Here is a 27786-nt window from a genome sequence, read left to right on the forward strand (position 1 = left end):
TCATCGATCCCTAAAGCGCACATGCACCAATCGCTTGCTAGTACTCTTCGTATAGCGCTGGGTCTATTCTTGATGCTTGTCTGCAGGATATTCGGTTTGGATAGTCAACAGGGTCCAGTTGAGTTGTCAAGTCACACTCTCTGATTTGACTAATAGAGTCAAAGAATAAAACAAGCTTCACCTTCCATCGCTCAGAGTCGTTCCTGCTTCGATCAAGTACATGTCTTATTTCTGATACGTTGGCCGGCTTACGCGTGACCTGGCAGACTATCGTAAGCCTTCGGCCACTTGACAATCTCTCGTTGGACGGGGTTTTTCGGATAATGTTGGTGCGATCACTGGTCGGCATAGTTTCACCAACTGGGGCATTTGCCGTCTGCTAAGCTGTCACTCTATTTAGCTTGCATGAAGCACGCCCTTTCTACGTGGCACGTTCACCATGCGCATACCGCTCCTGATCTGCCGCCGCACAGACGGTCGATTATATAGGCGATCATTGCCTAGGTTTCTATTGGCGCTGTATCTCTTCCCGGCCGGACCCGCCTACTATGTTCACCTGTCTGCTGTCCACCTTACCGAGGCGCGTCTTCCGGCCGCAGGAACAATTCCTCTTCAGCCGCATACTGTAGAAACTCTAGAGCGTGCAGTAGTCTAGACGCGAACTCAACGTGTCCGTGATCGAGTCGATATGGCCGCTTGGCCCATTGATCATGTAAGTCATGAGACTGATTGGCATATCTGGCTGAATCATATATCTCTGCCCTCATCTCCTTTCAACTCTGGTCATCCATTGTGCAAAGCCTGCCATGCCAGTATCACATGTTGGATTGACTGTTTCTCACGTACCTTCTGCGTGCTCCTTCTTTCTCTCAGCACTCCAACCTCTTGGATACAAATACGTTGGCAACCAAGGCGACTCTGTTGGTTTCGGCACCGACGACGCTGACTTCTTCCTGAGCCCTGAACTACCTGGGTGAGAACTTGGTTGAGAGCGGTAGCCTCTAGTGATCGGGCTGACAAAGATTGTCACAGTATTGCTCGTAGTAACGCACATGTGGCATTTTCCGCAACTAGCAGATCGGCGGTGAGAGACTTCTACGCAGCCGCACTCACCGCTGGCGGACAACCGAATGGCGCACCTGCCTTTAGAGGCTGTAATGATTGCATCTTCAACGCTGCAGTACTCGACCTAGACGGCAATAGCATCGAAGTAATCTATCACCAAGTGGATGACGATGACAGATACACTACAACCTCGGGAGGCAGCCGTGTTCTGACATGGAGAAGAGGCATCGTGAATGTCCTGGGTGATGAGGACAGAACGACCTTTGTATCGGCACACCGAAATCAGCCTGATGTTGAGAGTATATCCCCATCAAGCGTCGTCGAAACAACAACTCGATCCAATGCTCCGAGTGTTACCAGGAAACCGTCAATGCCCACCGCATCAACTTCAAGCTCCGAATCTGGATTTCAAATCACCGGGAAAGCCATCATAGGCACTATCCTCGGAGCAGCAGCAGGTGCAGCAGTCGCGTATGCTATGGTTAAGAGCGAACAAGATAGTGCACAACAGGAAGCAGATTTTGCTGAAGCTATGAGTATGAAATCTGCGTCGAGCAGAGCACCCAGTAAGGCACCTAGCAAGATCGTCCCGAGTCAAGCTCAGACTAGCAAGGCGAAGACCGTATTGAGCTCCGCGACAACGAGCAAAACAGCAAAGGCGAGCAGAGTGCCCGAACAAAGAGCTGAGACCGTGGCTTCACGGCCGAGGACACGAGTTCATCGTAACTATAGTACCACGGATTCTGTGGTTGCGTCCAGAGTGATGGAGCAATTCAGCGATGTTGAGTCCGAAATTCCACTCCGATCACACAAGACACGCTCGGTGCGAGCCATTGAAGCGGCTCCCGAACCTCAGCCAATCGACAGCAAGAGCTATCATAGCCCGACCTACGTCTCTCTGGCACCTACCTCGAGAGCCAGCAAGAAGACTGAAAAGTCTGAGGCAGTCTATCTACCAGCGTCGCAAGTTGTTGTCCAAAGCCCATCAAGATCTCAGTCAGGACAACATTCAAGAGCACTAACTGAAAGACACATCGAATACGTTCCAGCTTCTGAAGTAAGTCGACGGCCATCCATAGTGACTCGTCGGACAGTTACCTCGCCTCCATCTGTCTGCAACACAGATCGTCAAATTGAATACATTCCGGCACAAGCTCAAGAATGGCCACCACAAGATCTTGTGGTTGCACGTCGCGACAGTGCTATGAGCATGTACTCGGTACATTCGAGCAAAAACAAGCATAGCAAATATTCTCACAAACCTCACCAAGATGAGCGAGGAGACATCTCTCCCGACCGAGCCAGCAGGCACTCTCATCGCTCTAGCAAGCATCGGGAACATTCGACTGTAGGTCGCCGAAGCAATTACCGAGAAACCTCCCGGGATCGATCACGTAGACATCGTAGTTCATCCAGACATCGTTCTACGACATCGACGAGATCATCGAGACACCAATCTACTAGCCACAGAGATGAATCGCCATTTGATGGTTCTGATACGAGCACCATCAAGGCTAGTCAAGTCAATAGGTCGCGTTGTGAGTCTGCCGCTGGTGTACCACTACCTGGATCTCGCAAGACATCAGTCGTCTCAGCAGCGGAGGTTCCCTTGCCGAGTTCAAGAAAAACGTCAGTGGTTTCTGCCGCTGAGTACGCTTTGCCAGTCTCAAGAAGAACATCGATTGTCTCAGGCGCAGATATGCCATTGCCAGACTCCAGAAGACCGTCCTTGGTGTCGGCGGTTGAGAGGCCTCTACCAATGTCCAGAGCTGACTCGACAATATCAGCTCACCAGATTGCTCTGCCTGAGTCTCGGGCAGGAAGTATCATCGGCAGCATTCTCGGGCGTCAAGCATCAGTATATGAAGGAGCATCAGCCGCTGGTGTACCATTGCCAGAGTCACGCAAGACCAGCATTGTAGGCAGTCTCCTTGACGAGCCAATCCCTCGTATTGACGACCTTGAGACTGTGGCTCCGGATGATAGCATATCCTGCGTTGCATCTCGTCACAGCCGCCATAAGCATGATGAGCCTCGTCACCGTGAGCGTAGCCACGACCGCGAGTCCAGAAAATCGAGCTCAAGCAAGAAGCATAGATCAAGATCGTTACATGGTGAAGGCTCGCGACGATCTGGTAGACACTCAGAAGTGGATAGTGATGCTACTGTCAAGCCATCGAGGAGTAGTAAATACAGCGTCGCTAGTCTGCCTGTGCATGCGAGAAGCAGGACTGGTATTGAGAAGGATGAGAAAAGGGGACAGAGGAGTTTTGTTAGTGTTGCTTTCGGAGGACGATGAGCGGGGTAGCAAACAAGAAAACCAGATAATTCTCGTTGATGTCAATCGCTCAACGATATGTATACTCGATGGTTGTGCAGGTCTCGGAGGGCTTGGGGGTGCCGCGTTCGGAGAAGCCAAAATGTCGATCGGGCCGAGGCTCCCTTGAGCATCGACCCCGACCATTTTTGTGGTGAACATACGACTCATCGATTTTGCAGAAGTGACCATTAGCATGATCGGCCTAAAGACATCTACTTTCTTTCCTTGAACCACTGGATCCGGTGTTGGAGTTTGGTTTCCTTCTTTTTGATTATTCAATAAAAGGTTAAGAACGTCAATCCTCAAATAAGGCACGAAGGAAATTTTGGGGAACAACGACTGGACACATACCTGCCAAAATATCATCGTGATTAACGACAAGTATGGAGAAGAAAACAAGTCAAGGCCTGTCCTCCGCCGCAGCCTCGCAGGCATCACATCTGGAAAGAAGTCTGGCCCTCGCTTTGTCACGGCGCCGACAAGCTTCAACACTTCGCAACCTGACTCTTCCTGCTGCCAATGCCATCGACTTCAGCTCCAATGATTTTCTCTCTCTATCCAACTCTTCTGCTCTCCGGGATCTCTATCTTCGCGAATTAGCTGCCCGTCCCGACTTTCCTCTCGGTAGTGGCGGCTCACGACTGCTCGATGGCAACAGCAAGTACGCAGAAGCATTGGAGAAAGATATCGCGGCTTTCCACGGTGCAGAAGATGGTTTACTGTGCAACTCTGGTTTCGATGCTAATGCGGGCTTATTCTCTGTTCTACCACAACCTGGAGATATAGTAGTGTATGACAGCTACATCCACGCAAGCGTGCACGATGGCATGAGGGCTAGCCGAGCTGGAGCAAATTTTGCTTTCATACACAATTCTGTCGAGGATCTGCGAGCTGTGCTAAAGAGGTGTATCGCTTCGGATGAGAAATTCGAATCTGGACGACGTAGCATTTTCATTGCCGTCGAGGCAATCTACAGCATGGATGGCGATGTCGCACCGCTAAAGGAGATTGTTGAGATAGTGAATGACTTACTACCTAACGGTAATGGACATATCATTGTGGACGAGGCACACTCTACAGGCGTTCTAGGTCCACAAGGCAGGGGGTTGGTCTCGGCGCTTGGATTGGAAGATAAGATCACTATTCGTTTGCATACTTTTGGCAAGGCGATGGCTTGTAACGGTGGTAAGTACTCGTTGCTGCGATTGACCATGTTGGTATCATATCTGACCAGCATTTGCAGCCATCATACTCTGCAGTCCGCTCATCAAGCATTACTTGATCAACTACGCACGACCACTAATCTACACAACCTTCTTGTCATTCCCAGCGTTAGCAGCCATCAGAGCAGCCTACACATTTCTGTGGAACGACAAGAGTACTGCACTCGCCACGCATCTCTTCGATCTTATCAGTCTTTTGCGCAAAAGGTTGTTTGCTCTCACCTCGAGCCTACCACATCACCAGCGCCACCTTCTTCAAGTCCTTGAAGAGTGTCCACCCTCGCCTATATTCTCGGTGCTCAGTTCAGATCCTCGAGGTTTGGCCAAATTCTGCCAGGAGAAGAATTTTGTAGTCAGACCCATTGTACCGCCGACCGTTCCACTAGGTTCCGAACGTATTCGTGTGTGCTTGCATGCTGGTAATACGAGGGCAGAAGTCGAGGCGTTGGTTGCAAGGATCACTGCGTGGGTGGAACAGAAGACAACGCTTACACTAGCTAAGTTGTAGTTAGAGATTCTTCTGAACTCATCAGATAATGTTACACTTACATATTTGACGTGTCGCCTCTCGATCTACTCGACACTGGAACCCAATTGGAGAAGCCATCCGGCTAAGTTTATTTGGGCACAATCGATTTGACTGCAGACAGCATTTGACATCACAATTGTCGACACAACTTGGGACATGCCAAAGTTTTATCGTCGACACTGGTAAGTATCATCCTCCACGATTCTGCAGAACTCTGAACTATGCTGATCCTTGTCTTTGATAGGTCTTCTTCTATGAGCTTGCACAGAGCTGCATATATAATCACCCGTGAAGCTCCTGAAAGCCCTTCTACTAGCATACCTGCTGGAATAGATTGGAAAGCACATATCACTAGCTGTATCGCACAACTCGAAGTAACTCAGGATTGGAATGATTTTTCAGGAACTGCGGCTCAGACGATCAGGTAGATGGCCATAGCGGCCTTGAACCGTGAAAGTCATCAGAGACATCAGATAATCAATGAGATGACTTGGTCCAAAACCTACTCGCTACCACATTCGTGCTGAATCCGAAACGGAATTCCATCCTTCTCATTGGAAATCCAGGTTTGGGATCTCATCTGGAAGGAACTGCGATCGAAGAAGCAACTATACCAATTATGCAGAAGAGAACAACCAGAGAGAACAGCGTGTCTTCATCGGTCCAACCCTTTAGCATGACGTGCTTCCGCAAATCCGGGCGTGCTTGAACATCGACGAGGTGTTTCTTGCCTAGATCCTTGAGAGCGTTGAAACAGCCGCAACAACAGATTCTGTCATGTAGATGGATGGCGTTTCGGATACTCGCATGCACGACCTTGGAACTCGTGCACAACCTAGTCGTCCTTTGGCGTGATTCTCCCGTCACTATATACGAGAGATCGCAGTGGCACATAGCCCTGTTTCGATGGGCTGTCAAAGCATCTATGACTTCACGACAAGCGTCCAGGATGAATTCGTGATCGTAAGGCGAATACTTATGGAGCATTCCGCAGGTAAACCAGAGCGAGGGCTCCATTGCACCAGGCGATTCACTGATCCCATGGCTGATCTGGATGCTCGATTTTTCTCCTTCCGATCGTCGGATCCAGGTGTTGGGGCCATGATAGTCCCATTTCGTGTCGGAAACTGGATAGGTGCCGAAACAGTCAGACTAGAACTACCAAAGGACAAATCGTTTTCTTCAGGAAGCATATACGAACCGTTTGAGCCGATGGACCAAGTTCTGTGGCAACCTGCTTCATGGAATGAATTCCACTTGATCAATACCAGCTTCCGCCAGAAATTACTGAAGTCCGTAAAGACCTCATACGGAAGGTTCGCGAGATTCATGGTTGCAACACTTCAGTGTTTGGATTGTCGAGTGATCAAGAACAAAAGCAAAATAAAGACAATGAGGTAGGCGCTTCTAAACAGAAGGGGCCAAGAAGAATTTTGCTTGAGTAAATTTGCTCATATACACGTGCATATTTGTGACGTGACTGGATAAAGGTCGCTCTGAACACGCTTCTAGGAAGGAGCGACACTCGTCATCTGCGAAGATAGATCAGCCGACACTCGCCAACACCAACCGTCCATATCAAGAAATTTGCTTCCCGCACCACCAGTAAGGAGCGATTTAGTGGGCCGCGCAGATGACTTCTTCCGTTGGCTTCGATAAATTTTTGAACCTTCTTCTACCACCCTTGACTTACACTCCAAGCAATCTCTTGATCCATGTCCACCGTGTATCCCCTTGACCCATAGAGACAGCCTGACCAATATCAATACCAAAAGTCTTTTCCGCTTCACCTTCCTTCTCCCACCACCCCAAACTGAACAGATGGTCTTTGAAGGGAGTCGTCTCAGCAAGCTCTTTGTCAGAAAGGCATTCCGCTCCAGGAGGTATCATATCGATGAAATCAGAATCAGCAAAGAGACTTGCCTGAGCTGCAATACTGCAGGGGTCCTTCGGAAGCAGCTCTTTACTGTCAAAGAGGACAAGTGCAATCACTGTGCACACCCAAATGATGCCAAGTAACCCTTCTAGTATGCTTGTGGAAACACGACTCTGGAACAAGCGTTGGCGGCTATTGTCAACAAGTGTCAGCGGCACGTGAGACACTTCGGTTGTGAAGTTGGTGTTGCGCAGGTTGAGGCTGAAGTATTGGGCCAAGAATGTATCGTAGATTTTGCTGACTCGACCTGCTAAGGCATCGGCATTGCCAGGAGTAGAGAGCGTCTTTTCGTCACTTCGATTCAAGGCAGTCATGAAGAGTCCATCAAACGATGATGTTCCATTGTTTGCCAGATAGTCGTTGATGCTGTACAGGCTGAAGGGCCAGCAGCTAGGGTCTGCCTGAACAAGTGAGGAATTCATAGAGGAAATTGCAGTCACAGTCTGTTGTGGAAGTGCATATGAGATGTTGAGATGGGCCTCTTCCATGTTGTAATAGCATACGACGCCCCCTAGATTCACTGAGGTATTGGACTGTGGATCCCAATCGCCATAAATCATGGTTATATTAGGACACTGACGATTTGAGTGAGCCAGCGCGGAGGAATTAGGCCATCCTTTTGACTTCATCCAGCCGAGCGGAATGGCATATGCGACGTCCATTGTTTCTTGAAAGACAGTGGTGTTCGGATCCAATTTCACACCAAGTGATAAAAGATCTGATGTGGTGCAGTATGTGCTGGTGTATTGTGGTGAAGAACAATCACAGCCCGTGAAGGCGGGGTGCGTGAAGTTGAGAAAGTAATAGTATGGCTCCCCATTTGGCAAATAGGTACCGTCGTTGGATCCATCGTTGCGCAACGTGTACTGAAACTCAGAAGGGTCTAGAGCTTCGCAGACCTGTGAATAAGTCAGCAAAGACTGTCATGATATCGAGGACATCGCACAGCTCCCCTAACGTCAGAAGGCCTCTCACTATTTCTAGACGTGGCGCTTGGATCTTGAAGAAAGCACAGTGACCAGCTTACCGTGTGGGGATGATAACCTGGGGTAATGGCAAACATGGACGAGGCATTGAACACTCCTGTCGTGCTTGTGTTTTGAGGGACAGCCGTCATCAATGGGTAGATGTAATCATCGAAGGTCCCTTCCGGGAATGGAATCGCTTGTTGGATAAGCAGGTTAGCGGCATTCAGCGTGGCCTGCTCCCATCCATATTCCTCGCAATTCTGATAAGAGATATTGTCAAAGTTCGTCAAATGATCTACAGCATCGGTTTTTAGCCTCTGGTATTGGGCTACAGGCTGTCCCTCGAATAAACCACTAACGACGATCGTGAGAAATGGGCTGAGTAGTGTTGATATCGAGACGCTGAGTACTGCCCATCTGCCGAACCGAACACTGCTTAGGCATCTAGACAGAGATGTCTGATAGAGGTAGTCATGGAACAGAGTTTGTTTTGCAGTACCGCTACCTGCCTTTAAGACCAGGTAGGGGTCCAAGATCTCGATAGAGAAAGCTAGAGACTGACCGAGAGTTTTGATGATTGTCAAGATCAGAGCAGGTATGACGGTCCATGTGTAGTGTAGATACCCGCGATCTGTAACGTCGCTCAGTCCTTGATGCTTTACTGAAATGTGATAAGTAATTTCCAGCGAGCTTACAACGGCGAGTGGAAGTAGCAGAAGAAGCACCTGCATCCACACCGAGAGGGCCATAGGTCGCCACCATTTTATGCTTCTGCTTGGCAGCGCGGATGTGGGAAATGATCGAAGCTCTTTGATAGTCACTGTGTTACCGTCGAGCTGTGAGTCCATGGTGTATCGATGTTGTAAAATCAAATGCTCCATATGCTGCTTAGACTGAACACCGGTGTGCTTGAACGTAGACAGCAAGTCTTTGCTCCGGGCTAGTATAGCGGCTATGCGACCTGGAGATGGCAATCCTTCCAGATCTGGGACTATGGGTCTGATGAAGAGCATGACGAGCGCGCATATCAAAAGTGCTACCATGCCAGCTTCCATTATATACGATGTGACTGGTCGGAGGAGAAGACGAAGCTGATTGACACGATACGTGCCCACATCTACTTGAGTCGTGTTTGACAGAAGGTGTTGATTCGCAATCTGAGCCCAGACAGCGGTGAAGAGGCGCCGAGAATCTGCTTCGAGGAGGTTGGGATTCAGATAGTCTGCTGTATCCCCAGGTGATATGGCCTGTAAAATCTTGAAGTATGTGTCATACGGCGCCATACCTGCTGCAAGGTCGAGGTCATCCCTGTTCGTAAAAGATCTGGTCGCGCTAGAAACGGAGTTGTTAAAGGCTAACGCCATATCCCACGACGACAGATTGAGCATCGAACCGGTATGCCCATCAGCCACATCGAGGATAGCTTCGGAAGAGTTAGTGGTCACTAAAGCCTGCTCCATGTTGTTTGTCGGCGTGCAGAAAAGCACGGTCGCATTGAACTCAAATGAGCCCATGGGTAGCTGTTCCGTTTTACCTTTCTCGTAAAAGGCAGGAGGTTTCTTCTTTGGTTTGATAGCTTGTGCAAAGGTAAGTACCAATGACCCCGAGCCCACACTACCACTTTCCTGACAGCTTTGTAGCGATGCAGCACCCACAGTCTTCCAGGTCCCGTCAATAGTGGCATTACCGCTATCGTAACGTGCCCCGAGGTTAACGACATTCGTAGTACAGATCGAGTCCGATAAATTGGCCACCAACTGCCAGTTGTCATCCTCGGCAAGCATTGTGACATTTGCAACATGACCAAGGTGACAATCTAGACCCGCCAAGAAAACATTGACATTGGCAGCTTTAGACAGTTCGGATCCTGGGCCAAAGTTAGATTCTAGCGTTGGCACGATTTTCTGTCTCCCCCGTATGCTAGAGACTGTCACAGTATGACTGAAAAGATGGAGGAATGCTTTCACAAAGAGTATGGTTCTCCCAGAAAGCACTCTGTCAAAAGCTGTCTTCCTGGCCAACCTCATGTTCAGAGTGTCTGCACACTTGTGCCTTAGATCGGAAAGTGACCACTTGTCCGATTGTGACTGTCCTTAGCACGCGGGGAAGCGCTACTTACCAGATATGTTTCGAACAGGTGCAAATGGTTCGATCGCGATGAACTCATTCGTGTGCGACGGGTACGCAACCGAGATGTTTCCCGACATGATGCTCGAGACAGCTAGCACTGGCAGTGCATCAACGAGAGAAGCATCAAAATTGGTGTCGTCAAATCTTCTCACGGTCATTGGAACTTCTTTCTGCTGGACTATCGTAGACTCCAAGACAAACAGGCCAGTGGAGATGATGGTGACCAAGATGATCAATTGAGAGCCAAAGACCGAGACCAAAACGGGCCAATGCTTCGCGCGCATGGACTTCCAGAGCACTACGATCGGGTTTGGTGAAATATAGTCCAGCAGCAGAGTATCTTTGGCGGTTCGAGGGCTACCTGCCATCAGTTTCCAAGGCATGGTGATCTTTGTTTGGTACTCGAGAGCTCCCCAAAACACTGCCAGAACGGAGAACACTGAATGCAGTCAGCTGGGGAAAATCGGATACAGCATTTGAGCATTACCAGCGGTGGGCCCATAAGTCCATAGATAGTGTATTTGTTGTGTTGTGGTTGCCAGACCTTGATTTCTTATTGAGAAGTATTGTGTGACTTCCAAAGCGATGATCATGGAAACAAGCATCACCATGAGACACAGCAAGTGCTTCCGACGCAGTGCCCAAGGGACATGATGGACAGGACGGTGATTTGAATCCTCATCTTCGGCAAGTTGATGGACAGAGATCTCGTGTCCTTTGGCGACTGACGATGCATGATCATTGAATTCGGAGGCGTCCGAGGAGACCAGATTGTGACAGCTATCTATCGTTATTTCATCCGCGGGACTGAGAGATGTTGTTGCTGAATGCGACTGCGATATATGATCATTGAGGGAGATTTCCTCAGCTGCAAAGCGAGATTCAAGAAGCCTACTAAGCTCGATGACTTCCTGACTTACCGCCATGGTGTGAGCGCGCGACTTCCAGGAACGAATGTGGTTTCATTCTGGGAAAGATGGCAAGATCAAATATATTAAGGCGGCAAGTGCGAAGGATATAAGGCTGAACAACCTTGTCAGCAAATGCAGTGCGGGCGGCTACAGCACACTATAGAAAGGCACAATTGTCTACGGGAGCAGAAGCATGTCCATCGAGAGCCGATAGGCCGTCGCTTTTCAATGGACGTTTTCTTTTTCTGATAGCATTGTGCATTTAGATAGCTTCTTTTTTTCAGTATGGGGAGTGAGGAAGGAGAGCGCGAGGAGACACATTCATCGGGTCAAAAAAGCTTGGGCCGATCAGCAATCAGGGTCACACCAGCTTGCCGTGTCTGCCGATCTCGTTGATACTCGTTGCTAAAATCTGTTGTATATCTCATCGTACTTCCAGGTAGCAAGGTATTGCACTATAAAAAGACATAAGGGTTTCTGAGAGCAGAGGCGTGTACAAAGAACGCCAATAAGTTGTCGCCTCTCGGTGGACACTGTCTTGTTTCCTAATAGTATTTTGTGCATTCCTGTGGCTATGCGCGTTATGTGGCTTAGCACATGAGACGGCGAGATATGAGACTGTAAGTGGAGATGTGCTTCTAGGTTGAGAGAGGTACCACGAGAATACTAATACATTGTTCGTACGTAGATCGCTTACCCATGCCTCACAAGCCCTCGAAGATCGGATCGAAGTCCATTGCACCCCAAGTATAACCATTATTTAATGCTGCGACATCGTCGGTAAAGGATTGCCAATTGAACCACGATGCCTGTAACGGGTCGGGGGCTACAGCATTCCAGCTCTGGTTGGTATCCATGACTGGATGCATTGGCATCAGATTCATTGCCGAGGTTGTGTATGTCGACAAATCATCCACGAAGTTATCAGATGGTCCTGGTATAATCTCAGGCAGCGCTGCTGGAGATCTTTCCTGGCGCTTTCTCTGCGCAACTCGCATCAACTTCTTGATTGGTTTCCACAAGGGACCTTGTGTTCCTTCTGCAATCTGCCCCGAGAGTTCGTTAAACGAGAGCAGGCCAACTGCCCATGCTCTTTCCAGCAGCTGTGGATCATATTGATCAGGGTTGCACAACTCGGCCAGCAACACAGCCAAGCCGTGCCAATCTACAAAGCCTTTGATAACCCAGTGCCATGGCTCAGTAGTCTCACTCAGCAAGCCTCGCTTGACTTCGAGTGCTTCCACCGCGAGGAGTAAGATATTCAAATGTTCGGGAGGAGGCAAGGTCAACGCGGGATGCCGTTGGAGGGGCCGAACCGCGTACAATTGTGCGCATCTAAGGAGGACCTTGGTGAAACTGACGCAAGCAAAGCGGAATATGCCATTATCTGGTATGCGTGATATGACATCCTCTTCAAAGGTACGCTCAAGTCGTGCAATTGCTTCCTGTCTTACAGCCCATGAACTCTGCATCGGTGTAGGCGGTAATTCTGCTTCACCTGGTAAAATCCAGTTTAGCTCTCTTAGAAGCCCGTTGCTGTGGCAGTGAATATTGTAGAAAATCATGCTGACTGGCGTTTCAGCGCTCGGAGAGATGACAGGTGTGTCTAGCGCGAAATCCGAGTCAACATTAGGGGTCGGACGCTTGGTCGTCCATCCTCTCGGAACGATCACCAGATCACTTCCTCGATCCATAGCGCCTTGATAGTCTAGTGCTTTCAACGTATACCATGTACGACGACGCACTTCAGCTTGGCCCCAAGGCAATCGGTTGTAGGATTCTTCGCGGTGTAGTTGTAACGATTGAGCTATTCTGACTGCCAGCGAGATCAACATCCAGCTCTGTTGATCATCCTGATGTGACCTTACAGCTGCCTGCCAGTACGTCAGCTAGGTTGTCTCAAATGTTGATGTCTAACTCACTATGTACAGCAACAGTGCCTGCAGAGTCACTAAGCTGGGTCTTTTGACGAGCTCAACTTGTGCAAGGCATTGGAAGGTTGCTTGCTGCCACTCATTCCTCAAATCCTCTCTTTTTTTGTTGAAGACGAATAAACAATGAGAATTGCTGATGCTACAGATGCAAGCATAGAAAGCACTTGCGATCAGAGCCTGAGTGGCTGGGCTATCTGGTGGATGACCGAGGTATGGCTCCTTTGCTGTTAAGAGCTTCTCGAAACTGGGTAGGTGAACGAACTTCAGAATATAGTCGACGTTTCGTCGAAATATCTTGATGTATTCCAATATATCGTTGTTTGACACGGCAGGAGCGATAGCTGCCTGCGAAGTGAAAATCAAGTCTCCAGGCGTCCCACTGCTATCTGTAGGTACAGAAGGTGGGCTCGAGTCAAGGTCTTCGTCGCGATCGTCATCGTCGTCTTCGTTGTCCAGTACTGTGTGAATATCGTTAAGTTCGTGAGCCAGCTGAGTCCAGAGTGTCGAACCCAATGGCCACCTTGTGATATCGGGAGTGGCCTCGCGCGAGTCGTAAGGCTGCGGTTTGGTTGAGGAGGGGTTTGGAAAAGGCAATGCTTGAGTGTCGCTATTTGTGTGCGTGTTTATTGACGCAGAGTCAAGATTGGGATTATCGGGTAGCAAGCCAGAATTGAGAGACTGTACAAGGCCTTCCAAGCGATTGATTCTGTTGCGTAGTTCTGAGTTTATGCCCTTTCGACCTCCGTTCCTCCCACGCGGCAATCTGGCGCGAACAACAGGCACACACTCTTTTTGTGCGGCAACACAGTTGGAACATGGGTTCTGCTTATCACATTTAATTTTACCTAGAAGTGGTCAGAGAGAGGTATGCACCGTTTGTCGAAGTGGCTCACGCTTTCTGCACAAGGTGCACGACAGGGGCACGGCGGCCGGGGATTGAGGAGCGGCAGACCTTTTCACGGTCGCGTCTTCCATGTTGGTGACAGCAAAAATTTGTTGTTTAGATTAAATCTCACTCTCGTAGTCAAATATCATGGGTCGGTCAACCTGAAGGCTTCAGGCAGCGACTATGCATGCAGCATCATAGACTGCAAAGCATAATTCAAGGGCACAGACGTTGCATCCTCCAGCTTCTAGGGCCAGGAAAGAGCGTCCAAGGGTCTTTCATGTGATTGGCAGCAACACCCAAAATGCAATTTCCAGGCTCACAACAACAGCAGCAAGGCATCCAGCGGTTTCCTCAACGAGCAAGATTGGTTCGCTCGGCAGTCTTCGACTGTGCCTAACGCAAAAGCTTGCCCGGCATGCTTTTCCGATGGAAAGAGTCGTTGGACCCCTGAGGTGTCAACAGTCAACCTCGGCTTCTCCACAGCGCGTCTCGTGGGTTTGATGGAGTGGAAGCTTGTTTTGTTCAAGTATCCGCTCCCTCATCCCTGTCGCCCTTTCCTGATGTTCATGGTGTTTTTGGAAGGAAGGGCGATCAATCATGGCACAGTCGGCCTCTTCGTCAGCAGCCAGCTCTGCTTCTAGTGGCAGCCGACAGAAGCTGGATCCCATCACACGCAATGCGCTTCGCTATACCGTCAGTGCAAAAGAGTATGAACTACTGCATCAATACCTCGCTTCACGCGCCCCCTCAGTTCAGAAGCGCGCTCTTCCACCGCGCAAATTCGAGGCCATAGTACAATCCAATCACGATGCCACTGTCTCGACAGTACGAGCCAGTCTGCGCGTCTTTGCCATGACTTATGCCGCCCTCAAAGGATGGGATGTCATATCGCGCAGACTGCGGCCCTCCAGGTATGCGAACAATCCTCAAGCACTTCTTCACAGTACTGACTCTAATGGAATAGCCCAAATACAAAGAATACTGGTCCCAAAGCATCCAACCTGCGCCTGTCAGCCTCGTTATCTCTCATCCTTCTCTTCCACCGCCTACTATACCGCTTCTTCCTCCGCCTCCGTGCTTCGTTACTCGAACCCTCGGCTCGTCCCTTCCGCCGTCGCAATCCTCGCATCAGTCTTGGTTTGACATCACGATACACTCCTGCCATAGGCGCAGCACTGTCCGGCCTCTTCTTGGGAGTGTGTCCCGCCTCTCAGTTGCGCATCAGTGTCGCCATCTACACCTTCAGCCGTTCGCTTGAATTCGCCTACAATGCTGCGGAAGAGAAGGGTATTTGGGGCAAGAGAGGCAAGCCGGATTGGGTGGGAAGCTGGATGCTTATGCCATTTGCTTGTGGCCAACTTCTACACGCTTTCGTCTTCGATCGAGACTGCTTTCCCACAAACTTCGGCAGCTTCATCTTGAAACGCAGCCCCGAATACATTCAGCAACGTCCGTCAACATATCCCGCCGACAAATCCTGGCCTGCCACATTCGACATCGTCGATGGCCTGGCCGACATCTCGCGCCTCCGTTGGCCATCTTTCGTTTCGCCCATTCTCTTCCCCGCCGCTAAACAACATCTACCTGCCTCGATTTCGCATCTATCGCCCATCACTGCCCCGGCACACCCTGCCATCACGAACACCTCATGCGCTCTCCTACATCCTAACGACCCTTCATGCATGCGAACATATGTCAAATATTTCATCGCCTCTTTCCCCTCTACCGCCCGCTTCTTCACAGTCATCTACGCTGTCTTCGCCCTTATATCCTATAAATCTTTCCTCCAAAACCCTATGCAACAACTCAACCACCTAGCCGCGAAGATCCTACGCATGTCTCTTTTCATTACTGGTTCTATCGGCACAGCATGGGGAAGCATCTGTCTGTTTGCAACATACCTTCCTCGCAACACTTTGGCCACACAGCGCTGGTTCCTCAGTGGCTTCTTGGGTGGTCTCTGGGCTTTTGTTGCTAGAAGAGGTCAGCGTAGCAGTTTCATCTACTCTGCACGAATGAGTCTTGATTCTTTCTGGAAAGTTGGCGTCAAGAGGGGATGGTGGAAGGGTGTCAAAGGTGGAGATGTCATGCTATTTGCTGCTAGTCTGGCGCTCATCAATGCCTTGTATGAGACACAACCTAAGGCTGTCAGAGGTGCCATGATTCGCAAAGGCATGGGCGTATTGAGAGGCGAGGGATGGGTTGACCGCACAATTGCTCAGGAAGAGCAGTACACACCCACGCCGGAAGTGGAAGACAAGAAGGAGGACTAGAGGTTATGCCTTTTGCCGTCGTGTGAGTAAGTGGAAACGAATTACGAATTGGAAGTGATGAGGGGATGAGTTTCTGTATGATAAGTTCTATTCGTGTATGATAAGTTCTATTCGTGTATGATAAGTTCTATTCGTGTATGATAAGTTCTATTCGTGTATGATAAGTATTGGTTTATTTATGTCTCTTGGTCACATCCTGTTTCACCCGCCACTTTTCTTGTTTTGTGCTTTCGCTAGCATTGATCTGATTTAGTTGATCAGAACAATGCACAGCTATGGACTCTCCTTTCAAATCACATCTATCGTTTCTGCCCCGGGATGATGAAGACTATCAGTACGAATCAGGGACAGAATAGAAGGGCCTTTAGCTGCCTTAGTTGCGAGGTGGATCAAAGGATGCAACACATATATCGTCATATGTTCTCTTGGCCATAGCTAATGAGAATGAATGACGAACTAGAGAGGCTGCGAAGACAAATCTTGCATGATGTTCATTTGTGTGCAATCTCAGGTTCCTCTTTTAGCTACTGGTGTCGTTGTGGCTACTCTTCTTCTCCACAGGGCTGACATAAGTCCGTAGCGATCTGCGTATGTCTGAACAATGGGATATGGATGTGTAGGTGTCTGCTTTTTGTTGGTGATGCCTATAGAAGTCAGCTCTATAGTGATAGTGGTTTGGATATGATGTTTTCTTACCAACGTCCTGATTGTTGGTGACTCCTTGTAACAGAGCAACGACTTGGCCATGCTCTGGTCAACAGATACGGAGGTAGCATCAACTGTACCAAAGTGTATCGATCACGATATCCTTGCATGCCTTCTTCACATACTTCACTTTATGCTGCTCTACGACCTTGCCGGAGTCGACCCAGCAGACATACCAATTACATGCGTGAATTTGATACCAGTCCCAATCTTCGTCATGTTTGCTTTCATGAACGTTTCGAGATATGAGCTCTTTGAAGATCTGACCGACTGTGACGGCATTGTTGTTCTTGTTCTCGATGATGATGCCGTCAAAGTTGAGGTAATCAACAGGGGGCGAGGTGGCGTTATTTTTGTGTGCTCGTGTACGGAGAATTGGGATACCATGCTCTTGGTCAAACTCGTCTGCGCAATCTGTGGTGAGGATGTAGGGATCTTCCGGGAGTAGCATGTCTTTGGCAAACATCGTTTGATTGATCATTGGGTGAAGAACAAAGGTGTCCATGTCCAGGATGTCGAGCTTGTGTTTGACATTCTTTGAGCGGAACAACTTGTGGTCAAGAGTGGGATGATGGGCAATGGCTCTAAGTATGGAGCTGGTTTGTGAACAGTCTCTCACATCAAGATGATCGTCGAGGTATGAGAGAATTCCCAAGAGCAGCTCGTTTGGAAGATTGTGAATGGTAAGCATGTCTGAAGCAGGATCTGAGATGCCAGTGACTTGGATATGAAGGTAAATGAAGTGAAGTTGGTCGATGTTTTGTTGAATTTGGATCATGTTTAAAGAATCATCTCAGGTAGGGAGCAAGTGCATTTGACGCTGTGCACCATTCGACTCGAGAAGTCGCACTCGATGAAGATATGACATAGGCTCTTGCCGAGTCAACGAAACGTTCCCAATTGAGAATCACAGACTTAGCAGCTCTCTGTTGGCATAACTCTGCTTTCGCGAGGCATTGTGCCTTCTTGTGGTCTGTACTTTGCTCCCTATTATAGTTAGAGCGGACTTGGCATATCAAAGTGACCATCGAGGTAGGAGAGCTTTCGTAGCGGCTCGTTATGAAGAGCGTGTATTGTGGGCATGTTTGAAGCTCGAGGTGATTTCTTGCCATGCTGTTGTTTGGTACAATTACGATTTGGAGAACAATCCCTGTTTCTACGGCCAACCAAGCAAAGGAGGCGAATTGTTTTGGAGCAAAATGTTATCGGGGTCTAGTATACATGCGTGGAGCCTATAGCTGATGTGAATGGAGGGAAAGACGGCTTTTTTGAGCGCCTCTGCACCCCAACATTTGACAAACGAGGTCAACCTTTACGAACCCCAGTGAGCCCCGAGCACGACAAGGTTGCCGCTTGACTGCTTGACCTTGTAGAATCCTTCGAAGAAGTAGTGGCACCTATCGTAGCGTTGACCTGACTTGTAGTAGTTGCAGAGTCCTTCCATCACCTCCTGGACAGTCAAAGCATCTTCTGACTGGACCATCACACCTCCGTAGCCATAGGGTCTGAGATAGATGTGAGTGACGGCGGGCTCTGTGGCATTCTGTTTGGCGGCTGACGATTCGATCAAGGGTAGGTTGCGGACGCCTTCTTTGCCATCAGGTTCCGTGTAGCAGAGAAGAAACTCAGCATCTTCGATCTTAGAACGAGAGGTGTATGAAAGCTGTTCAAGGGCGGGGTTGATCTGGAGCTTGTCTAAATCGATAGGATCTTCAGATTTGATGACCTTGGTACGGAAGAAGATCTTGTCGAAGGCAGAGTGCTCGGTAATAATCTTGAAGGATTTGCTGACGCGCATGCATCTGGTCAAGTCTTTGAGATTGAGGTAGGAGAAGGTTTCCACCATCAATTCGTTGGGAAATTTGTTGATGTCAGGCATCTTGATGGTGTTATTGGGAAGATGTATTTTGCTGATGATTTTGAGATGAGAGGTGGTAGTGCAGATGATGATGTCTCGTGTTTTGGAATAGAAGAAGAAGAGTGTTGAAGCTGCGCGCGATAATAAAGCTGACGCAGAGCGTCGTGGAAGGAGCAAGCCGAACTGCTCTTGCCTGCTGATGAGCCTGGCTCTGGACAAAGCCTGTCGATGTTGTTTTCTCTGTGGAGACCACACTGTTTCCGAAACTATTGTGCATTTCTATAGCTACATTGTGATTGTCTTTTGCAGATGGGGAGGCTGTTGTCTCAAAGCTTTCTCAGCACTCATGCCCTCGTTCATTGTCTGCCAGTGCGATTGGCGTTTGTTTGGCACATGTCTCGTACGCCGTGTTTAGTAGAGAATCTTGGACAGTGATTGAGCTGGTCCATTTGCTGGAATAGCAATCACGTACAATCGTCGTCAAAGTTCGTTGTTCCACAAGCTCTCGTCGGCAAACCGAGTTTCACAATCGCGAGAACAATTTACTACCTACTACCAGACTCAACGCTCTTCTCATCCAGCAGGTATGATTTTATATGAAACCATTGGAGGCCATTTGACTGATCTTTTGCTTCTTCGCGCACTTACAGAAGGTACGCTCGTGATGGCTGCAAGATACGATAGACGACTGTCCATCCTCGACGGCGGTTGGGGCGCGCAGAGCGGTTCAGATCTGATGTTTCAGCAACTGGAGGAGGGTTACGACGAGGGCCCAGACAACGTCGCTCTAATCTGCACACACCAATCGTGGGGTCATCTCAAAGCTATCGTTGGAGAGGAGCCTGTTGGCGGCTGTTTGACTTGGACCTACCGCCAACTGATGAAAGCTGCTCGAGACCTTGCGATCGTTTGGGAAGGATACGGGGTCGAAAGGGGAGACACCATCGTTGCCTTCCTTCCAAGTTGTGCAGAGTGGGCGCTTGCTTTCTGGGTTGCAGCCATCCTTGAGCTTACATTCGTCCCCCTAGACCCAATGAGTCTGGCAGTGAACAGCGGAAAAGAGCAAGCATACCCTCTCGATATGCTGAGAACCAGCATTGTTCTGGTATCCAACATCAGGGATGCGTATAACTTCGACGAACTGTACCCGGACCTGAAAACATCAGTCAGATGCAAGATCGTATGCCATGAGCAAGTCGACTTCTTCTTTCGCGGCTGGGTCAATTTCGAACCGGAAGAAACATACAGACTTCGAGCAACTAATGCAGGAGACAAACCAAACAGACTAGGTCCAGAAGATCGTGCTGTTGCCGACGAGCGTATCGCGGTGATCCTGTTCACTCAAGAAAGCTCCCCACACCGTCCAAAGGGCTGCCCGCTGGCCGTTCACAATATTCGAACGGCGCTTGTCAATCAGTATATCCTTCCTCAACAGAGATATCTGGTCACCTTCCCGTCGTCGAGCAGTGCCACGCTAGAAACAGTTATGGTCGCCTGGAAGAGAGGTGCAGCCGTCGTGTTTCCAGGAGCCGGCTTCTCTGCACAGATGGCTCTTTCTGCGGTTGAGCTTCACCGCTGTACGCGACTCGTCTGCGCATCACCACAATTAGAGGAGCTGATCAAGGATCCTTCACGAACTCAAAAAGACCTCGACTCTCTTGAAAGCCTCTCTGTGGGTGGCGGAGTCGTGAAAGCAGGTTTGGTGGCTCTGGGACAACACGCGCTGCAAACTCAATGGGCATCATCGTTCTTGACAATGGCGGAAGGATTTGGTGTGCTTGGTTGGCGCAGCGTATCTTTGACCGACCGAACTCTCGAGAGTGTTGGCACTGTCATGCCGGGTTCGATGGTCAAGATCTGTCCCGCCGTTGGCAGGTATGGTCACGTTCTGAGTCGAGGAGAAGAAGGCCGGCTCCATATTGGTGGGGATGCGATTATCCAAGAATACCTCGGCGAAGCTCCTAATGGACACTTCTATCAAGACTCGGATGGCGTCAGATGGTTCGTCACAAACTACTTGGCCACCATGGACAAGAACGGATTGATTCGCTTGACCACACAGCTCAAGGTATGTCTCACAAACTTCCTGAGATGCTTAAAAGTCTTCTTCGTTTGCATTATAAGAGTTGCTGATACATGTGCAGAGTTCTGAGCCTGTCATTTCCGACGACCGTTCATGATTGGAATTTCAAGTTTTTTTGTCGAAGAGAAAGCATGAACAGCTTGCTGTTGGATGATCGATTATCGCTAGACCTGAAAGGAGGAACGATCAGTCAAAAGATGATCTTCGTCAGTACAATTTTGGAATCTTGACACCAGATCAGGGGCAGTAACAAGATGTGGCAGGGGTAGAAAAGATGAAGATTCTTGGATAAAAGTGGTAGCTGCAGGTGGGAAGAAACAACAAATGTCGTCCTGTATTCTCAAATCAAAGGTCAGCCGTCTTGAACGATTGCCATCGCCAAAAGCACTCGTTGCCATCAACGCAGATCGCAATCCCTCTTGCGAGATTTTTCTAGCGTTTTAATTCTCTCACTATACACACAGTACTTGTCGTGCCCGCACATACTTGCATGCGTCAGTCGTTCACATTTTGTTAACAGTCTGGCGGTCACATGCAGTCTCTGAGCCGTGTTTGCAGACCAGATATGTATCCCGTGCTGGCTTGTTGCTATCTGAAGCCAACGCTGCCGCTTCCCGCCTGTGACAAAGCTCTGACGTTTGGTGTCGCTTCCCGGGTTATGCTATCAAGACAAAAACATCTTCTTCCATCGACTAGATTCCCACGCCATTGAGCGACGGGCGCATAACAATTGCAAAGATGGATGATCGTCCAAGCCCAAGTCCGAGTGCGATCCAGTATAATCTTGCACCGGACACAGCGAGCCCTCATGAACGTGATCGCAGCCCGTCGCCGCCATTCGATGAGGATACTGCCGAGCCATCGAACCAGCAGAGTGGTAATGGCGACAAACATATTACCATGACCACTCCTTCGCCGGAACGCTATCGCCCATCGTTGCCGGACAGATTCTCTGCGAGAGAACAATCTTCTCGTAGCATAAGCGAGGCCGTTAGACTTGCCATGTCCCGCGAAGAACAGCAACAACTTCTCGACGACGATGGTGAGGCTGCCGACGACGATGGATGCTATCCGCCTCGTAAGGACAGCATACCTTGGCAACCCAATCCTCATAGGCAATTACCTATCTACACGACCATTCATCGCATAAGAAGACTCGTGATTGCATGCATTGGTACATTTGAACTCAACATATCAATTCAGCACGTTACTAAAAAGATGTAGATGATCCTTACAGTCTCGATCAGCTCAAGAGTCCTCGTATGAACACTGCTGTTGTACGACCTCTGCTTGATCATCTCTACGACCCAGACGACGTATCAATTGGTATGTAAATCATCAACGCGTTCTAGATCGATTCTGACTTCCTTCAGTCTGGTGTCTGCTGGTCAATCGGGTGCAATTCCTGCGTCAACAATCATTTCAAGCTCATCACCAAACTGTCAACATCACTCGTGCCAATTTGTGCGAGGTCCTGGCCAGTCGAATTTTGCGCCGATTTGACGAGGATCACAGCGGCCGCGAAGGACTTTTGACGCTTGCTAACGTCTTGGTGTCTGGATTCGAGCCATTCCAGAATGCTCCTCCCTCAGTCGACACAGGTAGGAAGCCTCGCTCTGCGCTTACTGAAGGCTTCTTCACATCAGGTCGCGACCGAGTCTTGACAGCGCTCGAGGTGGCTATTATCTCCGAGTCGAAGAGCTTTTTGGCAGCATCTGCATGCCAGAAGATCGTCGATGCTGTCTACAGAGGCCGTATCATTTATACCCCAACTGCCTTCATCGATATTCTGCCAGACCGTTACAAGAACCGCCGAATCTCTCTTTACGACCCTCGCAAAGCACCGATTCTCAATCAGTATCGTCTGATTGTTCCTCGTAACCGCAAGGTTATCGAGATCGTCCAATTCCTCATACTGTTCGGCTTGTATCTGCTAACTATGTTCAATAAGGCCGAGGAGATAGGACCCGGTCATTTGCAATTCACAACGGTAGAACTTATTTTCTGTGTTTACGGTAGCGGTTGGGTGCTCGAAGAACTCGCGTCTGTCCTGGAACACGGATGGTCGGTGCATACTGAGAACTTGTGGGCTTTCATGGACATTGCCTTTTCTCTGATCTATCTGGCTTACTTCGGACTTCGCATGCATGGCTTAAGGACCAACTCCGGACACACGGGTAAACAAGCCCTTGACATTCTTTCCTTGGGAGCTCCAATCCTGATGCCGAGACTTGCATTCTGCCTCATGCCTGAGAATATGCTGTTCATCGCGCTGCGAACCATGATGGGAGATTTCACTTTCCTGACGATAGTCACGGTATGGTGCTTTGGCGGCTTCCTGCTCGCCATGCGCTGGCTCAGCGAGAGTCAAGATGGCTATGCGTCACACAGCTTCCTCGTTATTTCCAAATGGATGCTGTGGATCTGGTTTGGACTTGATGGCACCGGCATCACCAAATCCGTCGAGTTCCACAGCTGGTTAGGACCAACGCTCATGATACTTTTCGCCTTCATTGGTAACACCCTCTTTTTGACCATTCTGGTATCAATGCTCAGCAATACCTACTCCAACCTCGCAAAGAACTCCACAGCCGAAATCCAGTTCAGACGAGCAGTCTTGACTTTTGAAGGCGTCAAGTCAGATACACTCTTCGCTTTCCGCCCTCCCTTCAACGTCGCCGCGTTGGTCATTCTCCTCCCAATTAAGTTCCTGACCACGCCCCGCTGGTTCCACAAAGTGAACGTTACAGCAGTACGCGTCCTCAACGCACCCCTTTTACTCGCGATCGCCCTGTATGAACGCAGATACCTCTGGCAACGCAGCTCTAAACTCGGACCACGACGTCGACATGCTTTCCTCGATTTCTGGGAGAGCTTTGGTGCACATGCGGATCTGGCAGCTGTTTTCGATGAGGAGCCACCACAGAGCGTGTTGGATGAGATGGATGATATTGATGATGTGTTTGGAAATGACGTCTGGGCGAATGGGTATCTGAATACCATCAGGCAGAGAAGAGGCAGCAGGCAGATCAGCGAGACCAGTTCTGCGTATCCGGTGTTTAGGAATAGAAGGTCGAGAGGCGACAGCTTGATCCCTGCCGAGACTTGGTAGATGTAGACAGGATTACATGAAGATCATTTTCTTTCCTCTGAGTTTTACTCGTCTTTGAACTTTTCGTGTCGTGAGAAAATCGAATGTGTGTCAGACCATCATCCCTCAAACCTCCAAGAAGGCTGGTATGTCTCTGCAAACTCTCTAGCAGCCTCCTTGACACCGACAATGTCATCACCTCTGACCTGGAAGCCATGTCTCAGCAACGCATGCACGACATCTTCCTGCATAGTCTTGCCCTCCTCGTACACCAAACACCAAGCATCCCTCACCACATATCCGACCACAATCTCATCTCCAAGCTCTGGCGCTGCCTCGTCCAATGCCTCATGCAACTCTTCCAATGCCCAAGTGCCATTTCCCGTGGGCAACTCCCAGCCCGGTGCCTTCCTCATCAACAATTTGTAAGCCAAAGTCGCAAAGTCAAAGGCATCGATAGCCAACCCCAGAGCCTGTGAGTTCGCAGATAATTCTCCGTCAAAGTAGTCGTAGCGCAGAGCATCCACGGGGAAAGCAAATTCGTCCGATGCTCGGGTGGGTACGCCATTGTTATGACCATTGATTGTGGATTTTGTAAAGTCTGTTACAGCGATGGACATGTCCGCGCGAAGCAAGAGAGAGGATGGGGATATAGCGCCATGGGTGACTTTTTGGTCGTGTAGGAAGCGAAGGGCCGAGGATGTTTGCAGAAGCCAGGAGAGTGGGAGAGCGAGTGTTGCATGTTTGGTAGGTATTGAGGGATGTGAGAGAGACGGGTAGGGTGTTTTGGTAGAGAGAAGGGCGTGGACGGTGCCGAGGGGGGCATGTTCGAGGACGATGGGCGGGCCGTAGGAGCGACAGCTGGGAGCTGTGTCAGCATGAGTTTGGTCATAACAGAAAGAGATCTTACCGCAGAAGCCTTGGATGTGTCTCTGAGCCCAGGAAGGCATATGCGGCCGAGGAGTGCTTGAGCACAGAAGGCGTCTCTTCATGGCGACTGCCGGACAGGACTAAAGCTGTACTTCGCTTGCGCCGCCGTTCATGCACCGCTATCACTCCACCACACATGTACCCTAGCAATATCTTCTCTTCATTGCTCTTGTCTTCATCATCGTCTTCCAAGTGTCGCGTGTCCTTGGGTGACCCATACAAGACTGACTTCAGGAGTTGAACCAGATATCCAAGCAGAGCCAGTAGCCCATTAATCACGCCATGTCTAGGGTTGGATGTTGCAGTGTCCGGGCTCGAAATATCATCTTTATTTCCGTGGACGTAGGATCTTTCGCGAGGTAGTCGTCTTCGCACTTCCATGGTCTTTTCGTTCGTGACATCAATCGAAGACGCATCATCTTGCGGGGAAGAGGTGGGCGGGTTTTGGCCAAGAGCTCTTGAAACACCCTACTCCGTCATGAAAATCTCCCTTATTGACCTCAGTATCGTACGAGATCGAGTAGTGAGCAGGGTTCAGGACATATCGTTCATTATGCTGTCCTTTGAACGCATCATCGTTGACCATGTATCTTGTGGAAAAATGTGTATTGATATGGGTATCATCTTCTCGTCGACTCGCGGAATCAGTTCCGCTTTGGCAACTGATACTACTACACACTCGATATCTTATATATCCCACCGGATCCATTCGCACTTGGGCGGTAGCTCTGGCATGACTCCGTCCTTGAACACACCCTGTTCTGCCACAAACTTGTATGCTGCTTCATGCTCGGCAGTGTAGGCTTCTGCCGGTGCTTCTATTTCTGCCCTGTGGGCCGCATTGCCCTCGGGGTGCCAGATCCTTTCCATCTTTCCATTGGCCTTCTTGTAGTGCGGCTCTTGACCATCCTTCGTGGCAACGTACTGCACAGGTGCACCCTTGAAGCTCTTTAACGTCCCGTTAGGTTGACGAGTGATCCAATCACCTTGGGGTACAGGCTCTGCATATGACTGTGACTGCTGCTGCTGCTGTTGTTGTTGCTGTGGCGGCTGCTGTGGCACCGCCGATCCAAAAGCACTGCCTGTCGGGTGGGTAGCGGGTTGAGAAGGCTGCCCAAACGGATTTGCTTTAGCAGCGGCTTGAGTGAATGGTGACTGCTGCTGTTGTTGGTTCCCTTGTGCTTGGGCGAATGGCGAAGGTTTGCCAAAAGCGTTTTGTTGCTGTGTTGGAGTTGGAGGTTGCCCAAATGCCCCATTTGGCTGCGCAGGTGCTGATGCTTGCCCGAAGGCGGGCGCTGATGTCTGGCCGAACGCTGATGCCTGCTGACCTGGTGCTGATGGTTGTCCAAAGGCTGACGCCTGCTGACCTGGCGCTGATGGCTGACCGAATGCTGTGTTCTGACCCGGTGCCGATGGTTGTCCGAAAGCTGGAGTTTGACTCGGTGCCGAGGGTTGCCCGAAAGCTGGATTCTGTTGAGCGGGTGCTGAGGGCTGGCCAAAAGCTGGCTGCGGTTGTTGACCCAAGCCAGAAGGCTGCCCAAAAGCGGTGTTTTGTTGCTGACCGAGAGCTGACGGTTGGCCAAACGCTGAGGCTTGACCAAACGCTGGACGCCCTTGCTGTGCACTTTGCGCGAAAGGCGATGGCTGTGCTTGACCACCAGCAGGCTGGCCAAACGCGCTTCCCTGACCAAGGGTGGATGGCTGGCCAAACGCCCCTGTGGGTGCTGCTGGCTGGCCAAATGTACTTGTCGGTGCTGTTGATTGTCCAAAAGGATTTGGTTTAGCGCCCAGAGCCGATGGTTGACCAAACCCTCCTGCTGCGGGCTGTCCAAAGGTAGACCTCTGACCAAGAGCTGAGGGAGAGCCGAACGCTCCAGTAGTCGGGGCTGAGCTCGCCGGTTGTCCAAACGGACTTGGTCTTTGACCCAGGCTAGATGCCTGACCGAAGCCTCCTCCGCCTCCAAGATTCGAAGGCTGGCCAAAAGCTGATGGTTGGCCGAATGCACCGGGTTGAGCGGGCTGACTGAGCGGTTGCGCCGTAGCGTTAGGTGAAAACTTCGAATTCAGTTTCCGACCTCTGTGGAAAACATTTCCAGCTTCAGTGTGACACCCATCTGCGCGGTTTGGATGTTGGTTCTCGCCGTCCAAGACGTACTTGACTGCCCCATCCAGGTCTGCCAATATACGTTCTACTTGTTGAGTCGTCTGTGCGATAAGTTCTTGTTCGGCTTGAATCTGTAAATGAAATTAGGCTACCATGAGTAGGATCATCAATGTCAATAACACTTACAGCAGGTTGAGGATTGCCGCTTGCGGCAGCTTGATAGTAGAGAACTCTCATCTCCTCCGGACTCTGCTCTAGCGGGAATCCTCCGAACAGTTGTATAGGGGCATCTCTACCCGGACCGTACGCAGAGAATGGCCATTGCGGTTTCTCGGTTCGAAGATCGCTTTCGATGCCATCTTTCGTTACGCCATAACTGGAAAGTAGTTAGCATCCGGTTCTTCAAAGTGGTTGCTCAGCAAGAAGTGAAGCAGTCGAGTTGCTGATACGGTTCAGATGGCGACTTACGAGTTCTGGCTAGTGTAGTGCTGCCCTCGACCAGGAGCAGCGGGTCGTTGATTATTCCGATTTCCCTGACCAAAAGTGTTGTTGCCTTGATTGCCGAGAGCTTGAAAACGATTTCCACTGTCCTGAGATCTGTTGGCACCAGGATGCTCGAATTTACAATTGTCTGGAGAAAGCAGTTTAGCACACATGAGGCACAGATTGAAGAGCAATAATCAAGTTTTCTTACCTCCGAACTTGCATCGACCTTGTTGGTAAAAAGAGCATACCCTGCCGCCGCCTCCACCACCTTGAGCGTTGCCGTGCTGAACGCGTGCGAACATTGATTATACAGCACTAATCAGAGTTGGCAATTGAAGCTTGATGTTGGAA

General features: G+C 49.8%; 11 protein-coding genes across 11 annotated transcripts; 5 read left to right on the plus strand and 6 right to left on the minus strand.

The window, feature by feature from the left end:
- Nucleotides 1-806: 806 nt before the first annotated feature.
- M437DRAFT_61495 (uncharacterized protein) lies at nt 807-3540 on the plus strand (the record flags this gene model as incomplete). Its single annotated transcript, XM_041023944.1, has 3 exons — nt 807-973; nt 1033-3337; nt 3445-3540. The coding sequence occupies 3 exons, from the start codon at nt 807-809 to the stop codon at nt 3538-3540; spliced, it is 2568 nt and encodes an 855-aa protein (XP_040884065.1).
- A 228-nt stretch (nt 3541-3768) lies between these two features.
- Nucleotides 3769-5116, plus strand: M437DRAFT_37264 (PLP-dependent transferase; the record flags this gene model as incomplete). The annotated part of the gene is made up of 2 exons (XM_041019596.1): nt 3769-4570; nt 4620-5116. The coding sequence occupies 2 exons, from the start codon at nt 3769-3771 to the stop codon at nt 5114-5116; spliced, it is 1299 nt and encodes a 432-aa protein (XP_040884066.1).
- A 1710-nt stretch (nt 5117-6826) lies between these two features.
- On the minus strand, nt 6827-11097 carry M437DRAFT_61497 (uncharacterized protein; the record flags this gene model as incomplete). Its single annotated transcript, XM_041023945.1, has 5 exons — nt 6827-7972; nt 8101-9908; nt 10161-10610; nt 10659-11004; nt 11092-11097. The coding sequence occupies 5 exons, from the start codon at nt 11095-11097 to the stop codon at nt 6827-6829; spliced, it is 3756 nt and encodes a 1251-aa protein (XP_040884067.1).
- A 689-nt stretch (nt 11098-11786) lies between these two features.
- M437DRAFT_61498 (uncharacterized protein) lies at nt 11787-13991 on the minus strand (the record flags this gene model as incomplete). The annotated part of the gene is made up of 3 exons (XM_041023946.1): nt 11787-12956; nt 13005-13861; nt 13910-13991. 3 exons carry the CDS (start codon nt 13989-13991, stop codon nt 11787-11789), a joined length of 2109 nt encoding a protein of 702 aa, XP_040884068.1.
- A 511-nt stretch (nt 13992-14502) lies between these two features.
- Nucleotides 14503-16178, plus strand: M437DRAFT_79708 (uncharacterized protein; the record flags this gene model as incomplete). The annotated part of the gene is made up of 2 exons (XM_041027229.1): nt 14503-14816; nt 14870-16178. The coding sequence occupies 2 exons, from the start codon at nt 14503-14505 to the stop codon at nt 16176-16178; spliced, it is 1623 nt and encodes a 540-aa protein (XP_040884069.1).
- A 520-nt stretch (nt 16179-16698) lies between these two features.
- M437DRAFT_61500 (uncharacterized protein) lies at nt 16699-17661 on the minus strand (the record flags this gene model as incomplete). Its single annotated transcript, XM_041023947.1, has 2 exons — nt 16699-16822; nt 17009-17661. 2 exons carry the CDS (start codon nt 17659-17661, stop codon nt 16699-16701), a joined length of 777 nt encoding a protein of 258 aa, XP_040884070.1.
- Nucleotides 17662-18195: 534 nt separating this feature from the next.
- On the minus strand, nt 18196-18762 carry M437DRAFT_36432 (uncharacterized protein; the record flags this gene model as incomplete). Its single annotated transcript, XM_041019449.1, has 1 exon — nt 18196-18762. The coding sequence occupies one exon, from the start codon at nt 18760-18762 to the stop codon at nt 18196-18198; it is 567 nt and encodes a 188-aa protein (XP_040884071.1).
- A 643-nt stretch (nt 18763-19405) lies between these two features.
- Nucleotides 19406-20921, plus strand: M437DRAFT_70881 (acetyl-CoA synthetase-like protein; the record flags this gene model as incomplete). The annotated part of the gene is made up of 2 exons (XM_041025587.1): nt 19406-20809; nt 20886-20921. The coding sequence occupies 2 exons, from the start codon at nt 19406-19408 to the stop codon at nt 20919-20921; spliced, it is 1440 nt and encodes a 479-aa protein (XP_040884072.1).
- Nucleotides 20922-21826: 905 nt separating this feature from the next.
- Nucleotides 21827-23936, plus strand: M437DRAFT_36048 (receptor-activated Ca2+-permeable cation channel; the record flags this gene model as incomplete). Its single annotated transcript, XM_041019371.1, has 3 exons — nt 21827-21998; nt 22043-22150; nt 22198-23936. The coding sequence occupies 3 exons, from the start codon at nt 21827-21829 to the stop codon at nt 23934-23936; spliced, it is 2019 nt and encodes a 672-aa protein (XP_040884073.1).
- A 98-nt stretch (nt 23937-24034) lies between these two features.
- On the minus strand, nt 24035-25226 carry M437DRAFT_36837 (uncharacterized protein; the record flags this gene model as incomplete). The annotated part of the gene is made up of 2 exons (XM_041019519.1): nt 24035-24776; nt 24826-25226. The coding sequence occupies 2 exons, from the start codon at nt 25224-25226 to the stop codon at nt 24035-24037; spliced, it is 1143 nt and encodes a 380-aa protein (XP_040884074.1).
- Nucleotides 25227-25532: 306 nt separating this feature from the next.
- On the minus strand, nt 25533-27737 carry M437DRAFT_61505 (uncharacterized protein; the record flags this gene model as incomplete). Its single annotated transcript, XM_041023948.1, has 4 exons — nt 25533-27080; nt 27136-27325; nt 27418-27580; nt 27644-27737. 4 exons carry the CDS (start codon nt 27735-27737, stop codon nt 25533-25535), a joined length of 1995 nt encoding a protein of 664 aa, XP_040884075.1.
- Between the last annotated feature and the right edge of the window lie 49 nt (nt 27738-27786).

This window comes from Aureobasidium melanogenum, assembly GCF_000721775.1.
Source record: "Aureobasidium melanogenum CBS 110374 unplaced genomic scaffold scaffold_1, whole genome shotgun sequence".
Classification (NCBI taxonomy): Eukaryota; Fungi; Ascomycota; class Dothideomycetes; order Dothideales; family Saccotheciaceae; genus Aureobasidium; species Aureobasidium melanogenum.